Source organism: Beta vulgaris, chromosome 1, assembly GCF_026745355.1.
Source record: "Beta vulgaris subsp. vulgaris cultivar EL10 chromosome 1, EL10.2, whole genome shotgun sequence".
Lineage (NCBI taxonomy): Eukaryota > Viridiplantae > Streptophyta > Magnoliopsida > Caryophyllales > Amaranthaceae > Beta > Beta vulgaris.
In genome coordinates this window covers 40284626-40308006 of record NC_079202.1, presented here as the reverse complement: position 1 = coordinate 40308006, position 23381 = coordinate 40284626, and the positions used below count along the sequence as shown (strand labels likewise).

General features: G+C 42.4%; 1 protein-coding gene and 1 pseudogene across 1 annotated transcript; both read left to right on the top strand.

Annotated features, from left to right (window-relative positions):
• The first annotated feature begins 4857 nt into the window (after positions 1–4857).
• Positions 4858–6638, top strand: LOC130590076 (photosystem I P700 chlorophyll a apoprotein A1-like; annotated as a pseudogene).
• Positions 6639–13917: 7279 nt separating this feature from the next.
• LOC109135449 (uncharacterized) lies at positions 13918–15949 on the top strand. The gene is made up of 3 exons (XM_019250556.3): positions 13918–14282; positions 14376–14714; positions 14802–15949. Exons 1-3 carry the CDS (start codon positions 14151–14153, stop codon positions 14970–14972), a joined length of 642 nt encoding a protein of 213 aa, XP_019106101.3. The 5' UTR covers positions 13918–14150; the 3' UTR covers positions 14973–15949.
• The last annotated feature ends 7432 nt before the right edge of the window (positions 15950–23381 follow it).

Genomic DNA, 23381 nt, shown 5'->3' with positions numbered 1-23381 from the left:
GATGTCCATAATCCCCTGGGTCAGAGATAGAAACTCTTCCTACTTTTGCCAGCGCAACTCATCAGGATAGAATCTCTCTTTTAGCTTGGCGGCGAACTGGGTCCACCCAAAACCAGCTGTAGCCATACACGCATCCTTCACCGTACCCCACCAATTATCCGCCTCTCTCTTCAAATAGTACGTCCCAATAGGTACCATCTCGGCAGCAGAGCAGTTTGTTGCCGTGAAAAGCTTCTCCATCTCCCTTAACCAATTTTCTAGAGCCACAGGGTCAGCAGCACCATTAGAAGTAGGGGGCCTATGACGGTCAAACCGGTCGAAAGCAGACTGCCCACCACCAGAAGAAACAGCCCTATTAGCCAATCTTATGAAAGCATTTTCCAGGCTTACGCGACGACGACGCGCATCTTCCTTTCTAGCAGCTAACTATTGTTGTGAAGGCATACTACAAAACAGAAGCTGTCACATTAGTTTATCAAAGTCACATAAGCAAGCATTAAATCGATAAACACAGTAAACAAAATGATTCCCCAGGTTTACTTTCCTACCCAGATAGCTCTCATACACACTAGACTTGAAGCCTAAGACACTAGTAATCCTAGTCATAAGTCTACTCATTCTCTAGGAAGTAGAAGCCACTTAAACAGAGCTTCTAGAACGTTTTGCTCTGATACCAACTGTAACATCCCGTCCAAAACAAAGAAGAACAAAGACTTAAAATAAGGAAATAGATATGAATAATGGCAGCGGAAATACAAAAGAGACGGAGATGCTACTCTATGGAGTAGAATGGAAAACTATAAATAGACAAAGGCTTCATAAGCATAAGTCACCCACGATATAGATGTAAAAAGGGAAAAATGAGGTCCCATACCCTCATCTCCAACAAGTCTCAAAAAGTCATAAGACAACCAAAGAAACCTCAAAACAAAGTAGAATAACTAAAACAACTGAAACCTGTAGTTCCAAAACATAAGTCAAAACTAGAAGTAGCTACTTAAAACCAACTAAGCAACTAGTCCTAATTCCAGCTTCAGAGTGCTCATCTACTATAACAAGCACTACTTCCTTGCTCACACGGTTAAAACGCACAACCCCGGTCCAAACTTAGACAACTCTAAACAGCAACACTATCTGCACAATAATTCAACAACTTCCACAATCAGCGGGGAGTAACTAGTAGTTATCCCAGCTCAAATAGAAACAGATAAGAACTTCAATAATTAGAAACAACATCAGGAAATACAATATCAAACACCATACTCACCACGAGGTACAATGATCATAACATCAACCTAGACACTCTACTAACACAACCAATCCCCGTCAACCATGCAACAAATGCTGTCAACGAGCTCAAACACAACAAACCATACCGTCTGTGAGTAGATTCATTCGACCATACCGCCCAAGGCCTACGTTGCATATTCGAGGAACCATACCGCCCTTTTCGAATAGCCAGTATATTCGAGGAACCATACCGCCCTTTTCGAATAGCTAAATTCTACGGATCATACCACCCGTACTGAACCAATGGACCATACCGCCCAAGGTTAAGTAACCAAATCCTAGGACCATACCGCCCTTAGGATAATCAAACACAAATTCCTAGGACCATGCCGCCCTTAGGACAACCAACTCAAGTTCCTAGAACCATACCGTTCTTAGCACCACCTAAATAGAGACCTCTAGAACCATACCATTCCTATAGTCACACTATGCAACAACGTACGAGTATACACGTCAAGGTATACACCAACTAATCCAAACCAACCTTCCAATGTATATAACAAGTTGTAAGAGCAAACCAACCACCCTTATCCACCAAGGTTCCATCATGAGTCTACATGGCCATAACACAAGCAATTGACCTATTTTAAGGCAAGTACCGAAAGCTACCCAATACAATTGGGCGCATACCCTTAATATAACACTTTAAACTTGACCAAAGTTTACTCAAATACCCTAGTATACACACCTAAGGTCAACCAAGCAAAGACACATAAGCTGTAAGCCAAAAAGGAATTTAAAACATAGCATCACAACCCAGGGGACAGACCCCTCGTCATAAGGAACGGCGAGCGTCGCGGGTCGCGACAGGCAGACATCGCGAGTCGCGACGAGGCTCGCGAGTCGCGAGCAGCTCACTGCCGTGGCCTGCGAGCTTCGCTCGTACGCCCACGATAAATCCTTCGAGGCTTGCACCAGCCTCCCACGCCCACTGCAAACTCAATCCACATCGACACACACACACCAAGCACCCTCCTAGGAGTCCATGACTCATCAACAACAACAACAACCCAAACTTCACCAACACCATAATGACTACCAAGAATCTCAAGACAAATCCAAGTAATTCAACCCAATGAACAAAACCACAACACTTAAGATAAAACAACAATTTGACAAGTGCTAACAAATAAGATCATAATAGAACTTTCATACACGAAAACAACATCAACAACTAAGAAAAATCCACATGAAACTTTAACCATACAATCCTCAAAGCTCCACCTAACATGATACTACGTTCTCTAACGCATTTCTAACAACCTAAGTTCAAAATCTATACTCTACCGAACTAAAATAACGCTAGTTACCTTTTTCTTGGGAAGATACGCGGTAGAAAGCTTCAAAGTACTCTAAACGTCTTGTGGAATATCACCACCTTCTTCTCCTAAGAGCACAAAAACAACGATCTCAACGCTTGCTTGAAAACCGGTGCGAAAAAGCTTGAAATCAAGAAATGTGGATTGATTTTTGTGTGAGAAAAATTGTGAAGCAGCACAAACTTTTCCTCTCCCCTTTTTCCTTTGTGTTAGGCTTGTGAAAATGGTGATGACAAGCCAAGAATCCTGAATTTTATTTTCAGAAAAATAAGGTGAAGAGTTTGTGGTTTATGAGGTGCATTAAGGAGGAAAATGAAGAGATAGACCTTTGGTTATCGCAATGTTACAAAGCCTTGAAATAAGCTATCCAAAACTCTTCGCATACTACAAACAAAAATCAGAATGTTCGGACCTCCTAATACAAATAATACAATGTACAAAAGCGCTAGTACAATATACGTTTCAGGCAGCCAATAAAACGTTCAAAAATAAAATGTATAGGTATATATATATATATATATATTCAAAATTAAAATTTATAAATACTAACGTAATACCAATACGCACGCAATACTCTACCACATTTTACACTCGGCACACATACAAGTACTACATTGTCCGTTTCATTTGAACAATGCAGACAACTACATTATACGACTAACAACAATGCCACACAAATAAAACACACATTATAACCATTGAACAATGTCGATAAAAATAATATAGGTGTAGAATATGGCAGTGATCTGTCATTACGTGCGGCTATCTCCACTATAGAAAGAAAAAGGAAGACAAAATTTTCTTGTAAATACTAAAAAAAAGGCTCGCTACAAATGCATCGTCCAAAACGATGATTTCTTTGAGCTGTAGCAAAGAAAGAAACTTCATATTAATAGAAGTTTAAATATGCCTAGATACTTTTTCTATGTCTATGGATAAAAAAAGATCTAATTGATAGAGAGTAAGCACCGTAAAGATCAATTAATGAGGTTTTGGGCCAATACATTAAGAAAAGAATAAGAACCGCTTACTTATGTATATATAAGATAAAAAAGTTAGGAATTAACTTATGTAATAGAGTCAATCCACTAAGACTAAGGTATTTAGCGGCGGTGTAGGATCAAATCCCAAAGATAGTAAGTCTTTTCTTTCTTACTTATGAAGGAAAGCCTTTTTCAAAGATTCTATATAAATTTCGATATGAAACCGAGATAGTTACCTTGCGGAAAATACGCCGGATAAGAGTAAATACCTATGCTTTATTCTTCTGCAGTGGGAGAAAAGATAAAACTGAAACTGATTCTTAATTAAATCAAAATGAAAGTTTGAAATCATGTGATTAACCTCTTTTGGTTACTCTGAACAGTGGGATAATTGTATAAGAAATCTCATTCAGTTTAATAGGGCACCAAATGAATTGACTGCGGAGCCGTATGAGGTAGGAAACTCTCAAGTACGGTTCTAAGGGAAGGAATTGACCCCTATTCCTATTCCGACCGGGGAGAACAGGCCATTCAACAGGGAGATTCTGAAATTGCGGAGGCTTGGTTCGATCAAGCCGCTGAGTATTGGAAACAGGCTATAACACTTACTCCTGGGAATTATATTGAAGCGCATAATTGGTTGAAGATCACGGGGCGGTTCGAATAAACAATAATAATTCTTATTATTTCTAATTTTTTTGTTATTTGTTAGAATTATTAGTCAAATAGAATGGAATCATTCTTCGAGAAAGAACCAATCAAAGAATTTCTTTATATCCCTTTTCAGATCGTTATAGAGTACAGATCGATTTTTCTTTTCGTCTATTAGCTATTAATACAAATAAATTACTATTTCAAATATCAAAAATAACATTTTTTTTCTTTTTTTAAAAGAAAATCAAATTCTAATATAGAATAATAAATAAAAATCTTAATAAATAAAGAATAATGAATAATATTTCTATACATAGATACTGAATGACTAAAATATTAAAAAAAAGCTTCGAATGACTAAATACTGAGATGTTTCTTAGTAATGACTAACAATTCTTCGTGTGATTTTTAATATTTTGACTCGAGTATTTTTGAATAGAATCCAGAAGAATTAAAATATTCTATGTAAAACATTAAGTACCCCATCTACTATCTTCTAATTGAGATGAGAATAGTCTAAGTTGCACAAAAAAATCGTTTTTACCTTAATCCAAAAACCAAAAAGCGTTTAGAATATTTTAAAAAGGCCCGTGAGCGCCGCGGTCTATGTCATAATAGATCCGAACACTTGCCCTGGATCGACTTCCAGATCATAATTGCTCTAGTAAATAACTAAAAAAAAGAGGGAGATAGAAGTGAAAGAAACAAATTCAAATATCTCTCCAAAGTTCACCAATTATTTGAATGTTGGCAGGTCTCTTTGTATGTCTTGTCCGGAAAGAGGAGGACTCAATGATTATTCGTTCGCCGGAACCAGAAGTAAAAATTTTGGTAGATAGGGATCCCGTAAAAACTTCGTTTGAGGAATGGGCCAGACCCGGCCATTTTTCAAGAACAATAGCTAAGGGCCCTGAAACTACTACATGGATCTGGAACCTACATGCCGATGCTCACGATTTCGATAGCCATACCAGCGATTTGGAAAAGATATCCCAAAAAAAATTTAGTGCCCATTTCGGTCAACTCTCCATCATCTTTCTTTGGCTGAGTGGTATGTATTTCCACGGTGCCCGTTTTTTCCAATTATGAAGCATGGCTAAGCGATCCTACTCACATTGGACCTAGTGCCCAAGTAGTTTGGCCGATAGTGGGCCAAGAAATATTGAATGGTGATGTAGGGGGGGGGTTCCGAGGAATACAAATAACCTCTGGGTTTTTTCAGATTTGGCGAGCATCTGGAATAACTAGTGAATTACAACTTTATTGTACCGCAATTGGTGCATTGGTCTTTGCAGCATTAATGCTTTTTGCTGGTTGGTTCCATTATCACAAAGCTGCTCCAAAATTGGCTTGGTTCCAAGATGTGGAATCTATGTTAAATCACCATTTAGCAGGACTACTAGGACTTGGGTCTCTTTCTTGGGCGGGGCATCAAGTCCATGTATCGTTACCGATTAACCAATTTCTAAATGCTGGGGTAGATCCTAAAGAGATACCGCTTCCTCATGAATTTATATTGAATCGGGATCTTTTGGCTAACTTTATCCCAGTTTTGCCGAAGGAGCAACCCAATTTTTTACTTTGAATTGGTCAAAATATGCGGAATTTCTTACTTTTCGTGGAGGATTAGATCCAGTAACTGGGGGTTTGTGGCTGACTGATATTGCACACCATCATTTAGCTATTGCAATCCTTTTCTTGATAGCGGGTCACATGTACAGAATGGTCTAAAAAATAAAGGCCTATATGAGATCCTAACAACGTCATGGCATGCTCATGGTCTAAAGATATTTTAGAGGCTCATAAAGGTCCATTTACGGGCCAGGGACATAAAGGCCTATATGAGATCCTAACAACGTCATGGCATGCTCAATTATCTCTGAACCTAGCTATGTTAGGTTCTTTAACCATTATTGTAGCTCACCATATGTATTCGATGCCCCCTTATCCATATCTAGCTACTGACTATGGTACCCAACTTTCATTGTTTACACATCACATGTGGATTGGTGGATTTCTCATAGTTGGTGCTGCTGCGCATGCGACCATTTTTATGGTAAGAAACTATGATCCAACTACTCGATTCAACGACCTATTAGATCGTGTTCTTAGACATCGCGATGCAATCGTATCACATCTCAACTAGGCATGTATATTTTTAGGATTTCACAGTTTTGGTTTGTATATTCATAATGATACCATGAGCGCGTTAGGGCGTCCACAAGATATGTTTTCAGATACCGCTATACAATTACAACCCGTCTTCGCTCAATGGATACAAAACACTCATGCTTTAGCGCCTAGTGCAACGGCTCCGGGTGCAACAACAAGCACCAGTTTGACTTGGTGGTGCCGACCCGGTCATTCGTGGTTATGCGTGAAAGCGGCTTAATAAAGGAGAGAGATCTTCCTTGGCCAAGTGGGTAGGACGCCACTCGGATGAGGGGCTAATGAACCCCAAGTGGTCCGAGTGGGTGCCTTTGATACTTAGTCATTTTTTACTAAGTATGGAAGCGACTCGGTAAAGGGCAGGGATTTCCCTTGGCCGAGTAGGTATGACGCCACTCGGATGAGGGACTAATGAGCCCTAAGCTGTCCAAGTGGGTGCCTTTGATGCTTAGTCATTTTGACTAAGTATGAAAACGGCTCGGCAAAGGAGAGAGATCTCCCTTTGCCGAGTGGGTAGGATGTCACTCGGATGAGGGACTAATGATCCCCAAGCTGTCCGAGTGGGTTCCTTTGATACTTAGTTATTTTTTACTAAGTATGGAAACGACTCGACAAAGAAGAGAGATCTCCCTTGGCCGAGTGGGTAGGACACCGCTCGGGTGAGGAGCTAATGAGCCCCAAGCTATCCGAGTGGGTGCCTTTGATATTTAATCATTTTTTACTAAGTATGGAAGCAGCTCGCCAAAGTAGAGGGATCTCCCTTGGTGGAGTGGATAGGACGCCACTTGGATGAGGGGATAATGAGCCCTATGCTGTCAGAGTCGGTGGCTTTGGTGCTTGCCTTTAGCTGATGAGTCGACTGAGGTTTTACGACCCCTCCCCCCAAATGCCACTTGGCAGCTGATGATGCCTGGACCTGGGGGGTCCCTTGGAACGATTCAAATTCTTGGTGGTTGGGAGAGATTGTGGACGTTTTGACTTCTTTGGGACTTGGCCTTTGGACCAAATAAGTCTATTTGGGCCGCTTAAAAAGGGCCCACTAGACGACGCGAGAGGTTTGCGTTGCACACTCCCCGAGGTTGTCTATATACATATGAAGAGAGGGGAGCGATTTGAGGATCATTTCGTCCTAAGAGTTTCTCTCTCTAAAAATCTCCTCTTCCTCTATCTACTCCCAAGTTCCTTTTTTCTCTCTATTTCTGAGTCCATTCTTCGTCCGACCAGGTATGCATTATCTCTGTATTTGTTTTATGTTTTCTGTTTTCCCTTCCTTTAATAAAGTTCGGCCGACCCTCTCTATTCATAAATAATGGGGTGCTTGTCCGAGTCACTGACCCCTTAGCTACTCCTCCTTATAATTTGTCCGAGGAGGTGAAGGGGATGGGAATGGTGCTAGTGTAAACTTAAATGAGTTTCCACGACCCCTCTACTGTGCTCGATGCAGTCTCCCTCCCAAGCTCTCCATCGCAAGTGAAAGAGAGGTGTCCTAGCCTATCCTTCTTCAAGGAGTTACTTACATCACTATTTATCTGATGGTGTAGTTAGGATAACTAGTCCAGGAGAGGAAGGTGAAGCATCTACATCCGGCCGACTGGAGTATCTTGATTTGGATCCGAACGGGGGTCCTTTCTACAAATTTCCTCTTCCTTCGTTAATAAAGGCGTTCTTAGAGGATCCTCGAGGCCAAGCAACGAGGTTCCAAATAAAGGACCTCTACCACCTAGTCCGACCGGAGGCTTTTCAAACAATATCAACTCCTCCTCCGGGGTGCACAACAGTCTACTATAAGGCTATTTAAATCGGCCTTCGATTTCCCCTCACTCCATTCGTCAAGGACCTCCTAGATGCCTACAATCTATCCTTGGGGAAAATATCGCGTAACTCATGGGGAGGCATTTTGGTTGTTCATTCTATTTGCGATATAATCGGGGTCAGGCCGACTGTAACGTTGTGGCGTCATATGCACAAATTGGTAGAGATGATGGCCGATGAACATGGATCGAGCTGGTGGTGTTTCCAAACTCGCCGAGGCTACCAGACCGTACTTGACCTCCCATCTTCCCAAAAAGGTTTGTGGAGAGGGTTCGCCGTCGTTTATTTTGGTGGAGAGTGGGGGTACTTATTGTTCCCCAAAGGTTGAGCCGACTCACGAGCTCAACTTTCGAGTGCCTGAATCGGATGATGATAAGGTTGTGGCTGCCTGCTACATGCAGCTTGAAGCGAAAACAATGAACGGAGGGGAGATCCTCGTGGCCGACAATTGGTTGCTGGGTTGTCGGCTTTTCAAGAACGAAAACTTTCTGGCCGCGATGGGGATGAGTCCGGCCTTTCCCAAGGGTAATTTGGCCGAGGGGGCCCGGTTTGCATATTTAAAGTTTACTAACTTTATTATATTTTTTTAACTATTTTCCCCTTTTACAGAGCCTTCACTTGCTTTTCTGAAGGAAACCGATCTTGAAATGGTCGAACGTCTTACTTTTGCGGCTCTAAAAGCGGCTCGGATCCGGGCCGAGGTGAATGCTAAAACAATGAACAAGGCTGCCGCTCTGAAGGTATTTTTTATCTTACTAACTAGGTATTGTGTTTTTAATATATTCTTGATTTTGGGCTAACATTTCATGGCTCCAGGATCCGGCTAAGCCAAAGAAACGTATGGAGCGTGCTGATGATAAGGTGGCGCAAACCGAGAAGGCCTTGGCTAAGGCCCAGGCTAAGAGTGGGGATGGGCATGGGTCCAAGACCCTACCCAGACCCTGGTGGACCCAACCCTAATTTAAGGGTCTCGGTCCACCTTTTTCAGACCCTAAGGGTCCGGGTCTTAAACTTTTGGACCCAGACCCGACCCTTAAACCCTAAACTTATTTAATATAAAAAATTTAACCTTTTTTTTTTTTTAAAAAAAAGTGATTTTCTAAAAGACTAAAACCTAAACTAAACCACGGAAACGCGCATTCTGAACTCTTATGTAAGTTGTATTTGTTTGGTTTTTTTCAGTTTGTAAGTTTGTGTTTGTTTCTTTTTTTTTTTCCAGTTTATATATTTGTGAATTGTGTTTGTTTCTTTTTTTCAGTTTATAAGTTTGTGTTTGTTTCTTTTCTTCAATTTATATGTTTGTGTTTCTTTCATGCGAATTCTTGTGTTTGTTTCATGCGATTTTTTTGTGTTTGTTTCATGCAAATTTAAGTTGATTATTGATATTAATAATGTTGAAAATTTGGCAAAATAAAGAATTTAGGCTTGGACCCTCTAGACCCTCTAAACCCTAAAGGTCTAGGTGAGGGTCCAATTTTTTCAGACCCTTAGGGTCCGGGTCTGCAAAAAACTTTTTAGGGTCCGACTGGACCCGACCCATATCTGACCCTTGTCCATCCCTAGCTAAGAGGGAGTCGACGAAGAAAGCCAAGATTGACCTTTTAGTCGAAGTGAACAACCCCCGGGTGGGCTCCGGGGCTGGAAGACTAACATATCCCTCGACTCTTCAGATTTTCGTCCCCATGGAAGTCCGGGCTATACCCTCACGATCTCCTTCTCCTGCCCCAGCAGTGGTAGTTGAAGGGGCCAAGGAGGCACCCATCCCCTTCACCGAGCTGAAGAAGGCGGACAAGAATAAGAGGTTGAATGAAGCCATGAAGATCATATGTACTGTGATCGACCTGGAGCACGTAAATAAGATTCTCGACAAAAATGAGACGAATGAGCTCTATCGCTCATGGCTCCACGTAAGTCCCTTCTCCGAACGTACCTCTTTCTTTACTTCTGCTAACTTTTTCCTGGTTTTGACAGTTCTCTATCCGCATTAACTTGACGAAGAACCGAATAGCTATATTCGAGGAAGTCGAGGAGTTGTAGCAGAAGGAGATAAAGCATTTCTCTGAGTTGAGGAAGGCCGAGGAGAATAGGCGGCTCGCTGAGTCACGACTGAATGATGCAAGAAGGCCCATTAAGGTTGATAATGATAATCTCAAGCAGAAGCGGGCCGACTGGGCTAACAATAAAGCGGACCTTATAATGTCTAAGGATGGGGCCGTTATTGCGCAGGCTGACGCTAAGGCCAAAGCTGCAAAGCCGCAGGCCGATCTGGAGCGGGTTGAATTCAAATTGAAGACAAGTGAGACGAAGATGAAGTTGGCCAAGGAGAAGGCCACCCGGTCCGAGGATTAGTGGTTTGCACACTGGCAAACTACTCAGGCCTGCGACGATTATAACGAGATCAGGTCGACCATGTGTCACATCGGCTAGGCGAGGACGAGGCTCTTGAGCGGCTGAAAGGAGTTTTATCTGAGTCCTATCCTTCGGTGGAGTGGAACGATGTCTGGTCTCGGTACTAGGAGATTTGTGAAGCCGAGGCTGATGAAATTCGGGCTCAGATGGACCGTGAGGAGGCTGAGCAGGAGGCCGAGGAAGTGGCTGTCGAGAATGAGGATGACGGTGCTGAGGCCTCCTAAGCCGCTGAAGCTTCTGAAGGCACCCCTGCTGAGGCCGCCACTGACATCCCTCCCAGCTGTTAGGCTTGCTTTTTCTTATTTTTTTCCTTGTATTGCGGATCAGTCGTCTCATTTTTGCATATTTAAACTTTACTAACTTTATTATTTTTATTAACTCTTTTCCCCTTTTTTAGAGCTTTCACTTGCTTTTCTGAAGGAAACCGATCTTGAAATAGCCGAACGTCTTACTTTTGCGGCTCTGAAATTGGCTCGGATCAGGGCCGAGCTGAATGCTAAAACAATGAAGAAGGCTGCCGCTCTGAAGGTATTTTTTGTCTTACTAACTAGGTATTGTGCTTTTAATATATTCTTGATTTTGGGCTAACATTTCATGGCTCCAGGATCCGGCTAAGCCAAAGAAACGTATGGAGCGCACTGATGATAAGGTGGCGCAAACCGAGAAGGCCTTGGCTAAGGCCCAGGCTAAGAGTGGGGATGGGCATGGGTCCAGGAACCTACCCATACCCTGTTGGACCCAACCCTAATTTAAGGGTCTCGGTTCACCTTTTTCAGACCCTAAGGGTCCGGGTCTTAAACTTTTGGACCCAGACCCGACCCTCAAACCCTAAACTTATTTAATATAAAAAATTTAACTTTTTTTTTTTAAAAAAAGTTATTTTCTAAAAGACTAAAACCTAAACTAAAACACGGAAACGCCCATTCTGAACTCTTATGTAAGTTGTGTTTGTTTCGTTTTTTTCAGTTTGTAAGTTTGTGTTTGTTTCGTATTTTATTTCCAGTTTATATGTTTGTGAATTGTGTTTGTTTCGTTTTTTTTTCAGTTTATAAGTTTGTGTTTGTTTATTTTCTTCAATTTATATGTTTGTGTTTGTTTCATGCGAATTCTTGTGTTTGTTTCATGCGATTTTTTTGTGCTTGTTTCATGCGAATTTAAGATGATTATTGATATTAATAATGTTGAAAATTTGGCAAAATAAAGAATTTAGGCTTGGACCCTCTAGACCCTCCAAACCCTAAAGGTCTAGGTGAGGGTCCAATTTTTTCAGACCCATAGGGTTCGGGTCTGCAAAAAACTTTTTAGGGTCCGGCTGGACCCGACCCATACTTGACCCTTGTCCATCCCTAGCTAAGAGGGAGTCGACGAAGAAAGCCAAGATTGACCTTTTAGTCGAAGTGAACAACCCCCGGGTGGGCTCCGGGGCTGGGAGACTAACATATCCCTCGACTCTTCTGATTTTCGTCCCCATGGAAGTCCGGGCTATACCCCACGATCTCCTTCTCCTGCCCCAGCAGTGGTAGTTTAAGGGGCCGAGGAGGCACTCATCCCCTTCACACAACAAGAATCCGCCTTTCTAGCGTCTGAGCTTAGCGTCCGTCATATAAATCAGACGGTAAATGTTAAAATACCGTCCGTTTATTAATCAGACGCTCATTAGCGTCCGCTTTTCATCATTTAGCGTCCACCATTTAAACAGACGTCAATTACCGTCTGTCTTTGGGATTCAGCGTCGGATTATGGACGGACAGTAATTTAGCGTCTGAAATGTCAGACACTACGTGCTTTAGGCAGACGCTAATAAAGCGGCTATAACAAAATCAAAATCGACCCTTCCACCCACATTCTCTCCAAACCAAACCCTAACCTCTCTATTCTCTATTCTTTCTCGCTCTTCTCTCTCACCGTCGACCACACCAATACAACGGAGAAATGAACAGCTCAAGTGAAAATCAATGGCGAATTCATCTTCTTCACCATCATCTTCTTCAACCTTGTTGTCGGCTGTGGAAAGAATGCTTAACTTTTTCCTCGCGCTATCTTACTCGCCAAGCTTCTTCCTCTCCCTATCGCTGCTCTCTCTTCTCAATCTACTTTAATTCGATTATTCGAAACAAGGTCCTTTAACACTTTATTCGTTCAATTCTGTATTTCTTTCATTTTTGTTGAATTTTGATTTGATTTCGTATTTGTGTGTTGCGGCGGATTGAGTTATTTTGTTTCTGAGTTTTTATTGGATTTTGTGTTGAATGTTAGGGTTTTTGCGATTACTGATGAAATTAATCGAATTTTCAATGAATTAAGGTGTTTTAATTGTTATAGTTGATTACTTGATGATTAAGCATGGTTGTAGTGACAATGATTAAGCATGGTTGTAGTGACAATTGTTATAGTTGAATTGTTAAATTGTAGTTTTGGTAAAATTGGAAAATTAAGTGATAGAGCGTTGCTTCTCCTTGAGAAGTGTGTGTTTAGGATTGGAGTTCAATGTCGAATATCCAGTGATGCTAGTTCATAACAAATTGGATATCTAATTCTGAATGTTCTGTATTAGATCATGAATGTTGGATAATGAAACGTGTGGTTTAGGAACATCTATTAGTATTAGTATTATTTCGTCTTAGATCGATTTCAATTCATCAAATTTCTGGTATTTAATAATTTTGATGAGAAGTGGAAATTACGCATGTATGCCCTATTTTTGTTGTTTTTGATTAATTTATGGGAATGTTTTATTGTTTCGTACTGTTAGTATGCAAAAACGTGTTGCTCATTATACTAAAACTCATAGATTTCCATTGCTTTCTACCTAGTTTAGTTGAAGTGAGAAGTAAGAAAGTGTGTTAAAGGAGGAAGAACAGAATGATTTACAGAAAGTGGAGTCTGTTGAGCAGCACTAGGGTGATTGCTGGTGGCATCGTCGGTGCGGTTTTCCTCGACAACCTCCTCTTTGTGAATGTCAGTCATTCTATCTCTTTGTTTTATAAAGCATAGTCATGGCCATTTTTGCATCTATGTTCTGAGAAAGTGCTAAGTGCTCTTTGTTTTATTACCCAAGTTCCTCATTACTATTTTAGGATGTTCTGAAAAGAAGTTCCTCTTTTCTTTGCTAGGCAAGAAAGTTACATGTAAATTGACAAAATATCTTTTGTGAAGAATAGTTTTTAAGTGGGAAAATTTTTTAGAGTCGGGGAAATGTTTATTAGTCATATAACTTTCATAATCAGCGTGCCAAGTATTAGTCAGAAAAGTTATCCACTGCGTCCAGAGTTAGCTGAGAGTACGTATTGGCTTTACAAAGCTCTACCAGAGATACCAGGTTTGTACATAGAAATATTCCCATATTCAGTGTCATTATTGATCAAGAAAATGGTGGTCTTTTCTCTTTTGTTTTACAATTGGCACAAGTCCGGAGCGCCTTTCAGGTTTACTTGGAATAAAGTAGTTTTTATACTTGAAATCGTGAAGTTCCTTTTGCTATGGATTTCACCCGGTGTTCTTTAACATTTCTGGAATGCGTGTTCCTATTTATGCTGCATATGATGATGTACGACTTGCTTATGAGTTTTTTTTTTCTAAAGCTCCTCTTAAGCGGACAAGTAGCTGGTCTGTTGATGAAAAGTTACTCATCCAATCACTATATAAGGTGGTGTGTTATTACTTGTTCTTCCCAAGATATCTGTGATTTGTGAAGGCTATCATGTGTAAAGTTGACCTTTTCATTTTCCGTATCAAACAGGTTATGACCTCTATATGTAAAGCATATCCTATCATTTTATACTTGAGAGACGTGGACATGATCTTGTTCAGATCTCAAAAGCTATATAGATTGTTCCAGAAAATGTTGCAGAGATTTTCAGGACCAGTACTCATATTAGGTTCACGTATAACACATCAAGACAGCAATGATGGTTCACTGTGTTTTTTTATTTGTTCAATGTATCCGTCTTATCTGATTGTTCTAACCAACTCTCTTTGGCTGTTGAACTGTTTGTCACATGGACTGAGCGTGTTTCAGGAACGTAAGTCAGCTGGTAAGGATACAATGAAGTTGGAGTCACGTGCTGAACCTTCAAAGGTATGTTTCTAATAAGTTTAGAGTTCAAGTAAGATGTGAAGTCCGGCGTGTTGTTTCTTACACTTGTTCATTATGCTCCAACAATAGGGAACTCGTGCTGATATTAAGCCAGAAAGTAAAGCTGCTGGTCCAGAAAAGAAAAGTGGAGAAGCAGCTGCAGTACTGACATCCAAGGATATGGGTAATGAAGCTGCAGGTCCAAAAGACCCTGTAAGTACTTTTTGTACTCTTTTTTTTATGCTTTTGCTGATTGACTAGTGAGTAGTGACTATTTGTGCTGTTGTCTTGTGATTTTTCTTTGTTTGATATCCATATTTCCTAAAGGTTCAATGTAAAACATATTATAAGTTTGTTTTCGTACTATGTTCGTGCTCTGAGCCTCTGCTGCCCAATTAAATGTCAAATTTTGATGTTATGCTACTCACTAGTGCATTGTTCTAAATTTCTGATTGAGAATTATTCTTCCTCTTGATTTTCATCTGACTCTTTAGAATTTAAAGGTCATATTGATATGCTTGAATCAAAATGGTTTGAGGATGAGATTTGGATTGGTAGCTCGGTTGATTATGTCATGGTGTCGTGAAATTTGTTATTTAAGTTTTGCAATTTGATGGGTGTTGCTTAATTCATGCCTTCATGGTTGCATTCATTGTTGAGCAAGTTAAATCTAGTAAATACTAAAAATTGGTGTCGAGTTCTGATCCTTGTGTATGTACTATGTAGTTTTGCAAACTTAATGATTTAGCCTTTTGGATTATGTGACAGTTTGAGTGAGGAGAGCAGGGGTTTGAGATGGAACTTGTTAGTCAACATGCTTATACAGAAATGAAAATATTGATGGATGCATAATACTATATATCTTCAATAATTTCATCCACTATGATCCAAGCATTTGCCTGGTTTAACTGATATGCTTTTCGACATTTTAGTTATCCATTTAATTTTTGTTAATAATTGTTTTTTTTTTCTCGTTAATTTCATTAATTTCTTTGTTTTTTTTGATTTGCAAGGTTATGAGATTTGCGTTCGAGGTGCAGATTTGAAGTGGGTTTCGATCCATATACCAGATTTTTAAAGTCCGTTTTGGTTCCAAATTTTTGTTGTGGAGTTTAAAGTGTACGTGTAATTATATGAGATTTGTATTAGATTTTGTTCTAAGTATACTAGAATTTAGTTGTAGAATTATTTTTTCACTTCTAATTACATTTATTATCAATAATAATTGAATTGATTAATTTATTTGCCTTAATAAAAGAATTATGGTATTTGCATCATTCCATATCTTATTATATTTAATATCAATTAAAAGCAAAAAGCTATTATATTTAATACTAGTTAACCAAAAGCACAAAAAAAAAAAGAAGTGCAAATGCGTATCAAAAAACAAAAAAGAAAAGTGCAAATGAGAGAAATGTAATGGCTTCTGTCCAGGATAATTAGCGACTGCCCAGGCTAGTTAGCGACTGCCCAGGCGGTCGCTAATTAGCATCTGTCCAGGACGGTTGCTAATTAGCGACTGCCCAGACGGTCGCTAATTAGCATCTGTCCAGGCAGTCGCTAATTAGCGACTGTCTAGGAAACGGTCGCAACATTCGAAATATCGGACGCTAATTTTTTAGCGTCCGCTTTGCGGACGCTAATTGGAGAATTAGCGACCAAGGGTTTAGCATCAGCCATTTAGCGTCCGATTCCGCATTTTTAGCGTCTGATTTTTGCGGACGCTAAAGGCTGACATTCTTGTTGTGTCACCGAGCTGAAGAAGGCGGACAACAATAAGAGGTTGAATGAAGCCATGAAGATCATATGTACTGTGATCGACCTGGAGCACGTAAATAAGATTCTCGACAAAAATGAGACGAATGAGCTCTATCGCTCATGGCTCCACGTATGTCCCTTCTCCGAACGTACCTCTTTCTTTACTTCTGCTAACTTTTTCCTGGTTTTGACAGTTCTCTATCCGCATTAACTTGACGAAGAACCAAATAGCTATATTCGAGGAAGTCGAGGAGTTGTAGCAGAAGGAGATAAAGCATTTCTCCGAGTAGAGGAAGGCCGAGGAGAATACGCAGCTCGCTGAGTCACGACTGAATGATGCAAGAAGGCCCATTAAGGTTGATAAAGAAAATCTTAAGCAGGAGCGGGCCGACTGGGCTAACAATAAAGCGGACCTTATAATGGCTAAGGATGGGGCCGTTATTGCGAAGGCTGATGCTAAGGCCGAGGCTGCAAAGCCGAAGCCGATCTGGAGCGGGTTGAATTCAAATTGAAGACAAGTCAGACGAAGATGAAGTTGGCCGAGGAGAAGGCCACCCGGTCTGAGGATTTGTGGTTTGCACACTGGCAAACTACTCAGGCTTGCGACGATTATAACGAGATCAGGTCGACCATGTGTCACATCGGCTAGGCGAGGACGAGGCTCTTGAGCGGCTGAAAGGAGTTTTATCTGAGTCCTATCCTTCGGTGGAGTGGAACGATGTCTGGTCTCGGTACTAGGAGATTTGTGAAGCCGAGACTGATGAAATTCGGGCTCAAATGGACCGTGAGGAGGCTGAGGAGGAGGCCGAGGAGGTGGTTATCGAGAATGAGGATGACGGTGCCGAGGCCTCCCAAGCCGCTGAAGCTTCTGAAGGCACCCCAGCTGAGGCCGCGACTGACATCCCTCCGAGCTGTCAGGCTTGCTTTTTCTTACTTTTTGCCTTGTATTGTGGATCAGTCGTCTCACTTTTGTAATTGAACTTCTTAGGGCCTGTTCTCTTCGGCATAAAACAGCTGAACTGAACTGAACTGAACTGAACTGAATTGAACTGAACTGAACTGAATTGAACTGAACTGAATTGAACTGAACAGAACTGAATTGAACTGAACTGATCTGAAATGAACTGAACTGAATTGAACTGAAATGAATAGTGATATGTGAGAGTAAAAGTATTGTCAAGAGCTGAACTGAACTGAACTGAACTGAACTGGTCTGAACTGAACTGAACTGGTCTGAACTGAACTGAACTGATCTGAACTGAACTGAATTGAACTGAATTGAACTGAACTGAACTGAACTGAACTGAAAATAAGCTGGGGAGAACAGGCCCTTAATCAATGAATATTTTTTGTCATTTGCAATATCTGTTCTGTTGACTTTCCTACTGATTTTTTGCAATCCGATGAATTCTCCAATTAACATTTTGACCGACTTTTGTTTGCTGGTCCGATCTGGTTAAATCCTCTCAAATTTTGTTAAGTCTTTGACTGACTAAGTCATTTTATACGTTTTATTGCGATGCCAAGCATAAAATACAACTTCTTAAGTTACTTGACTGGTTAAGTCTTTTGAATATTTGCAAGAAAATTGTTTGGTTATGTCCGGAGACAACCGAGTGGACTGGTTATGTTCGATTCATTAAAAGGAAGTATCGATTGGATTGACTAAGTCCAATTCATTACAAAAGAGTTGAATGGACTGGTTAAGTCCGATTCATTACAAAAGAGTTGAATGGACTGGTTAAGTCCGATTCATTACAGGAAAAGCCGAATGGCTACTTCGTCTAGCTTAGTCTACACATGCCCCTATTGCAAGTGACAAATATTATACATAGAATTTCTTGAGATTATCGGTGTTCCATGGTCGGGCTAAAGGTATCAGTTGGAACATGGCAGGCTTGATGATTTATGTTACTTTGTAAGGACCATCCCAGTTTGCACCCAGCTTTCCTTTCAGATGTGAAAGCCATGTGGCCTCAATTTTCAGAATAACCCAGTCGCCAAGTTGGATCGGCCTGGCCTTTACTCGGCGGTTCAAATGCCGAGGGACTCGGCGGTTCAAACAACCCAGTCGCCAAGTTGGATCGAATGATTTGTAGCAACGCATTGCCTCGAGTTTCTGGAAGTAAATCCAGATTGATGGGTTTTTCTGTTTCGTTCTTTTCGAACTCATAGAAGGTCATCCAAGGGGAGGGTATGCCACTTGTACTGGGAGAACTGCTTCGCTTTCGTATACTAGGCCGAACAGGGAGTGTCCCGTGGCTTCTTTTGTTGTGGCTCTAGCCGACCAGAGCACCCTTGTCAGATCGTCAACCCAAGCTCCTTTTGCAGCCTCCAAGGATTTCGAAATCCCTTTCAGGATTATTTTGTTGGCTGACTCGGCTTGGCCGTTTGTTTGCGACCTCGAAATAGTTGAAAATTTGTGTTGTATCCCGAATCGGGAACAATAGTCTCGGGTAGGGCCACTGTTGAATTGTCGCCCATTATCTGATACGAAGGCCCTTGGCCCCCGAACCTGGTGATTATGTTTCTCCATATGAAAGCTTGAACCCGCCTGTCTATTATCGAGGGCAGTGGCTCGGCTTCGGTCCACTTGGTGAAGTAGTCAATTGCCACAAACAAGAACTTGCGTTGGTCGGAAGCTGGGGGAATGGTCCGAGTAGGTCCATTATTCCCCATTTATCGAATGGCAGTACTGCTTGTATGGTATTGAGGGGAGTGGCTGGAGCCCTAGGGATGTCCGAGTGGATCTGGCATAGGGGCAACTCTTGACCAGCTCTTGGGCATCTGACTTGAGTGTAGACCAATGATAGCCCGCCCTTAATGCCTTTCAGGCTATGGCTATTCCAACTTGATGACTACCGCAAGCTCCTTGGTGAATTTCCCTTAAGATATAGTTTCCTTCCTCGGGAATCACGCATTTTAGGAGAGGATGAGTGAAGGATTTTTTGTAGAGTTGGTCCTCGTGCCACGAGAATCAGCTTGACTTGTACTTGACCCGCTTGGCCCCCTTGGGATCTTTAGGCAATAATCCATCCCATAAATATCTGACTATGTCTTCCAACTAGGTGGATGTTCGGTTTAAGGCCAGCTGCTCTTTGACATTTATGCTCGGTTGGCAGAGTACTTCCCATATGATTGTTCGGGGGGCCGAACACTTTGGCGAGCTGGCCATCCGGGCCAGGGTATCGGCTTGCTGATTCTCCGACCGGGGAATATGAATGATGTTGAAGCTGGATAGCTTTTTGATGATTTCTTGAGTTTAGGCCAAGTACATCCTCATATTGTCTTCCTTGGTTTCATATTACCTGAGACCTAACCCACTATCAGTTGTGAGTCGGACTTGGTTGACAGATGCTGCCCCAGCTAAGATGAAAAGCTGAATCCCTAGGATGAGAGCTTCATACTCGGCTTCGTTATTAGACCCCAAAAACTCGAACTTGATGGTATAATCCATCTTTTCTCTAGCCGGAGGCTTGATTACCAGACCAGAGCCGTCTACTTGTAGTTCCCAACCTTCCAGCTCTCCGATCGGGGGTCGGGTCGTGCATTCGATGATAAAGTCCGCCAATGTCTGGGCCTTTATTGCTCTCCTTGGCTCATATTCTAGACCAAAATCGTCAAATTGGTTGACCCAATCAGTCATCCGACTAGAGTTGTTTCTGCTTTCTACACCTTCTTGAGCGGCTGTTCGGTGAGGACTTTATTCTGGTGAGCCTGGAAGTATGGTTTGAGCTTCCAACCGGCCATCATGAGGGCTGAAACTATTTTTTCAACTTCAGTGTACTTAGCGTCTAATCCTCAAAAGGCATGGCTGATAAAGTAGATTGGATGTTGTTTCCGTTCCCTCTTGGCCACCAACACTGCGATGAGTGCGTATTCTGAAACGGGTAGGTAGATGAACAAAGCTTCCCCCGACAAGGGGGATAGCTTTGGGAGGTTGATAGGTATTTTTTGAAGGAGGAAAAGGCCTGTTCGGCCTCGTTGTCCCAAGTTAATTCTTTTCTTTTCAGAGCTTTCAAGAAAAAAAAACTATTATTTGCAGACCGGGAGAGGAAGCGTCCGACTGCAGCTAGACAGCCGGTTAGGCACTGCACCTCTCGTATGTTTCGAGGGGATTTCATTTCTATTACCGCCTTGATCTTGTCAAGGTTGGCCTTGATCCCTCTCTCATCCACCAAAAATCTGAGGCACTTTCTTCCCTTAACTCCGAAGATGCACTTTTAAGGGTTCAATATCATGCGGATTTAGCTCAGTGTGCCCAGGGTTTCCCTTAAGTCTGATGGATGATCCCCATGGGCCTTGCTTTTGACTATCATGTCGTCAACATAGACTTCATTATTTCGACCCAGCTGATCGCTGAAGATTTTGTTGACCACCCGGTGATACGTAGCCCCGACATTATTTAGACCGAATGTCATCATCTTATAGCAATATACCCCTTGGTTGGTGACGAAGGCGGTATGGATTCGGTCTTGCTCAGCCATCGGTATCTGGTGGTAGCCTGCGTTTACGTCCATAAAGCTTAGGACGGCGTGGCCGGCTGTGGAGTGGACCAACTTGTCGATTTTAGGCAAAGGATGTTTATCTGTTGGACAGGCCTTATTCAGGTCTGGGAAATCGACGCACATTCTCCATGCTCCACTCATTTTTTTGACCATTACCACATTGACCAGCCATTTCGAGTATTGACATTCTTCTATGAAGCCTGCCTCAAGCAATTTCTTAACTTCCGCAGCTGCTGCGACATTCCTTTCGTGACCTTGGTGTCTCAACTTTTGCTTGATCTGTCTGAACCATCTTTGATGTTTAGCTCATGGCACATGACTTTGGGGTCGAGTTCGGGCATATTCGCGGCTTCATAAGCAAACACGTCTTGGTACTCAATGAGTACTTGGATGATTGCTTCTTATCTAAGGGTCCATGGCGTTGCCTACGCTCACCGTCCGACCGGGCTCTTTGCCGATGACTACTTCTTCATTTTCCTCGGCTGGTTGAGGGCTTTCATATTGCTTGGCCGGGGTTTTCGGTGATGTAGACCCTGAGGCCACTTGAGGGTCGTGCTTCTTCTTTCTTTCTCTTTTTCGAGTCCTCTTGGACATCGACTTTATTTTTCGAACTGTTGACATAACATTCTCGTGCTGCTTGCTGATCCCCTTGGATCTTTCCCACCTTACTGTCTTCAATTTTGAATTGCATGAGGAGTTGGTATAGGTGGAAATATTAGGCTTGGCTTTGTTCAGAATGGGTCTCCCCATTATCATGTTGTAGGGTAGATGGATGTCCACTACCAAGAAGTCAATCAATAGGCTCCTACCTTTGCCTTGTTTTCCCATCTGAGTGGGCAGCTTTATTAATCCGACCGGATGTACTGAGTTTTTCCCGAAGCCTATGAGTGGCTGATTGAGGGGGGTGACATCCCATTCATTATACTTCAATTTTTTGAGGCATTCCAGCGTAATGATGTCGGCCGATGACCCGTTGCCCACTAGCACTCTCTTGACCCTTGTGTTGGCCACATTGATCTCGATGAGCAGGGGGTTGTCATGGGGCGTACGTAATGTCCGACAGGATGCCCCGAAGTTCATTACAGGGCAATCGGGTCGTGGCTGCTAGACGTCAAGCACTTGGTGCTTGAGACTCTGAAAGTGGGCTTTGCGGGCTCGGCTGATTAGGTCTCCCGAGGGAAAGCCACCTGCTATGACACTGATGAAGGCTTCGGTGTCCCCATTGTTTGACTGGTCTACTTTCTGCTTGCCTTTCTCCTCAATGGTATGTTTGAGGTAGTGGTTCAGCTTGCCTTGGTCTGCTAAATTGTCCGAGGATTTTTAAGCTCCCTACAGTCCTCCGTGGTGTGGCCAAACTCTTTCTCGTACTCGCACCACTGACTCTTGTCTCTCCAGGCGGAGGATGTTCTGATGGGAGGTGGGCGGGGCAGCATGAACTTATCTTTTATGTCCAAAAAGATCTCCCTTCGGTTCTTGCTGAATCTGGGGTCGTGGCCATGGTCATTGAATCTGTCTAACCGACCCCCTATCTTCTGTTGTTTTGGTTGGTCCTTGTGGTTTCCTTCTTCCTTTCTCTTCTTGCTCCGATCGTCTGAGTGGTGACATATGTCTATCGCCTAGATGCTTTGAGCTTTCGTCATCGTCAGAGTGGCGACATATGTTTCTTGCCAAGATGGATGCTTTTCTTCTTCTGCCTTTTCCTCGCCACAAATAGATGGATCAATATGTTCTCGAGCACGGATTGATTCCCGCCACAAATTGTCTTCTTCTGCCTTTTCCCCACCACAACTTGATTCCGGCGGGAAGCTCTTGGAATCAATTTAGGACGAGGCCCTTGAGTGTGGTGGGAAAGAATCGACACCAAGTGGTCTCGCAGTAGGTCTGCACGCTCATTTGAGCCTTGTAAGTGGCCATATGGTCATCCGGGTTGGTAAGGTCCGCGAATTGTTCGATGAGGGGGGTCTTAATCTTTCCAGGAGCAGGTGATTCCAAGATCTCCTGGCTGAATGGGACCATGAACTTCAGAGCACCACTGTTGAGCCGAGGGGGTCTAGAGTAGGATGAGTCACCTTACCCCTTTCGTTTAGTATTCTTATTTTTTGAGGATATGTTGGGCATCATATCCTTGGTTGAGGCGCTTTTGGTTAAGAAAGTGTCGGGCATCCTCAAGCGTACGCCTGAGATCTCCTCGAGGTGATTTGGAGATGGCAGTCTCCTCTCCATGACGAGCGACCTCCTTTTGGGTGGGTGGCGCTCGTCTTTGTCCCGCTCGGATTTCTCCCTATTATGTTGAGTGGGCTCCCGGGCCTCGGAGCTTTGCCGGCTAGGCTGACCCAGGGCGAGCGAGGGTTGTGCTATTCTCTCTGAGAGCGTAGTAGGGCATGGTCCCTCGGCTCGGGGGAAG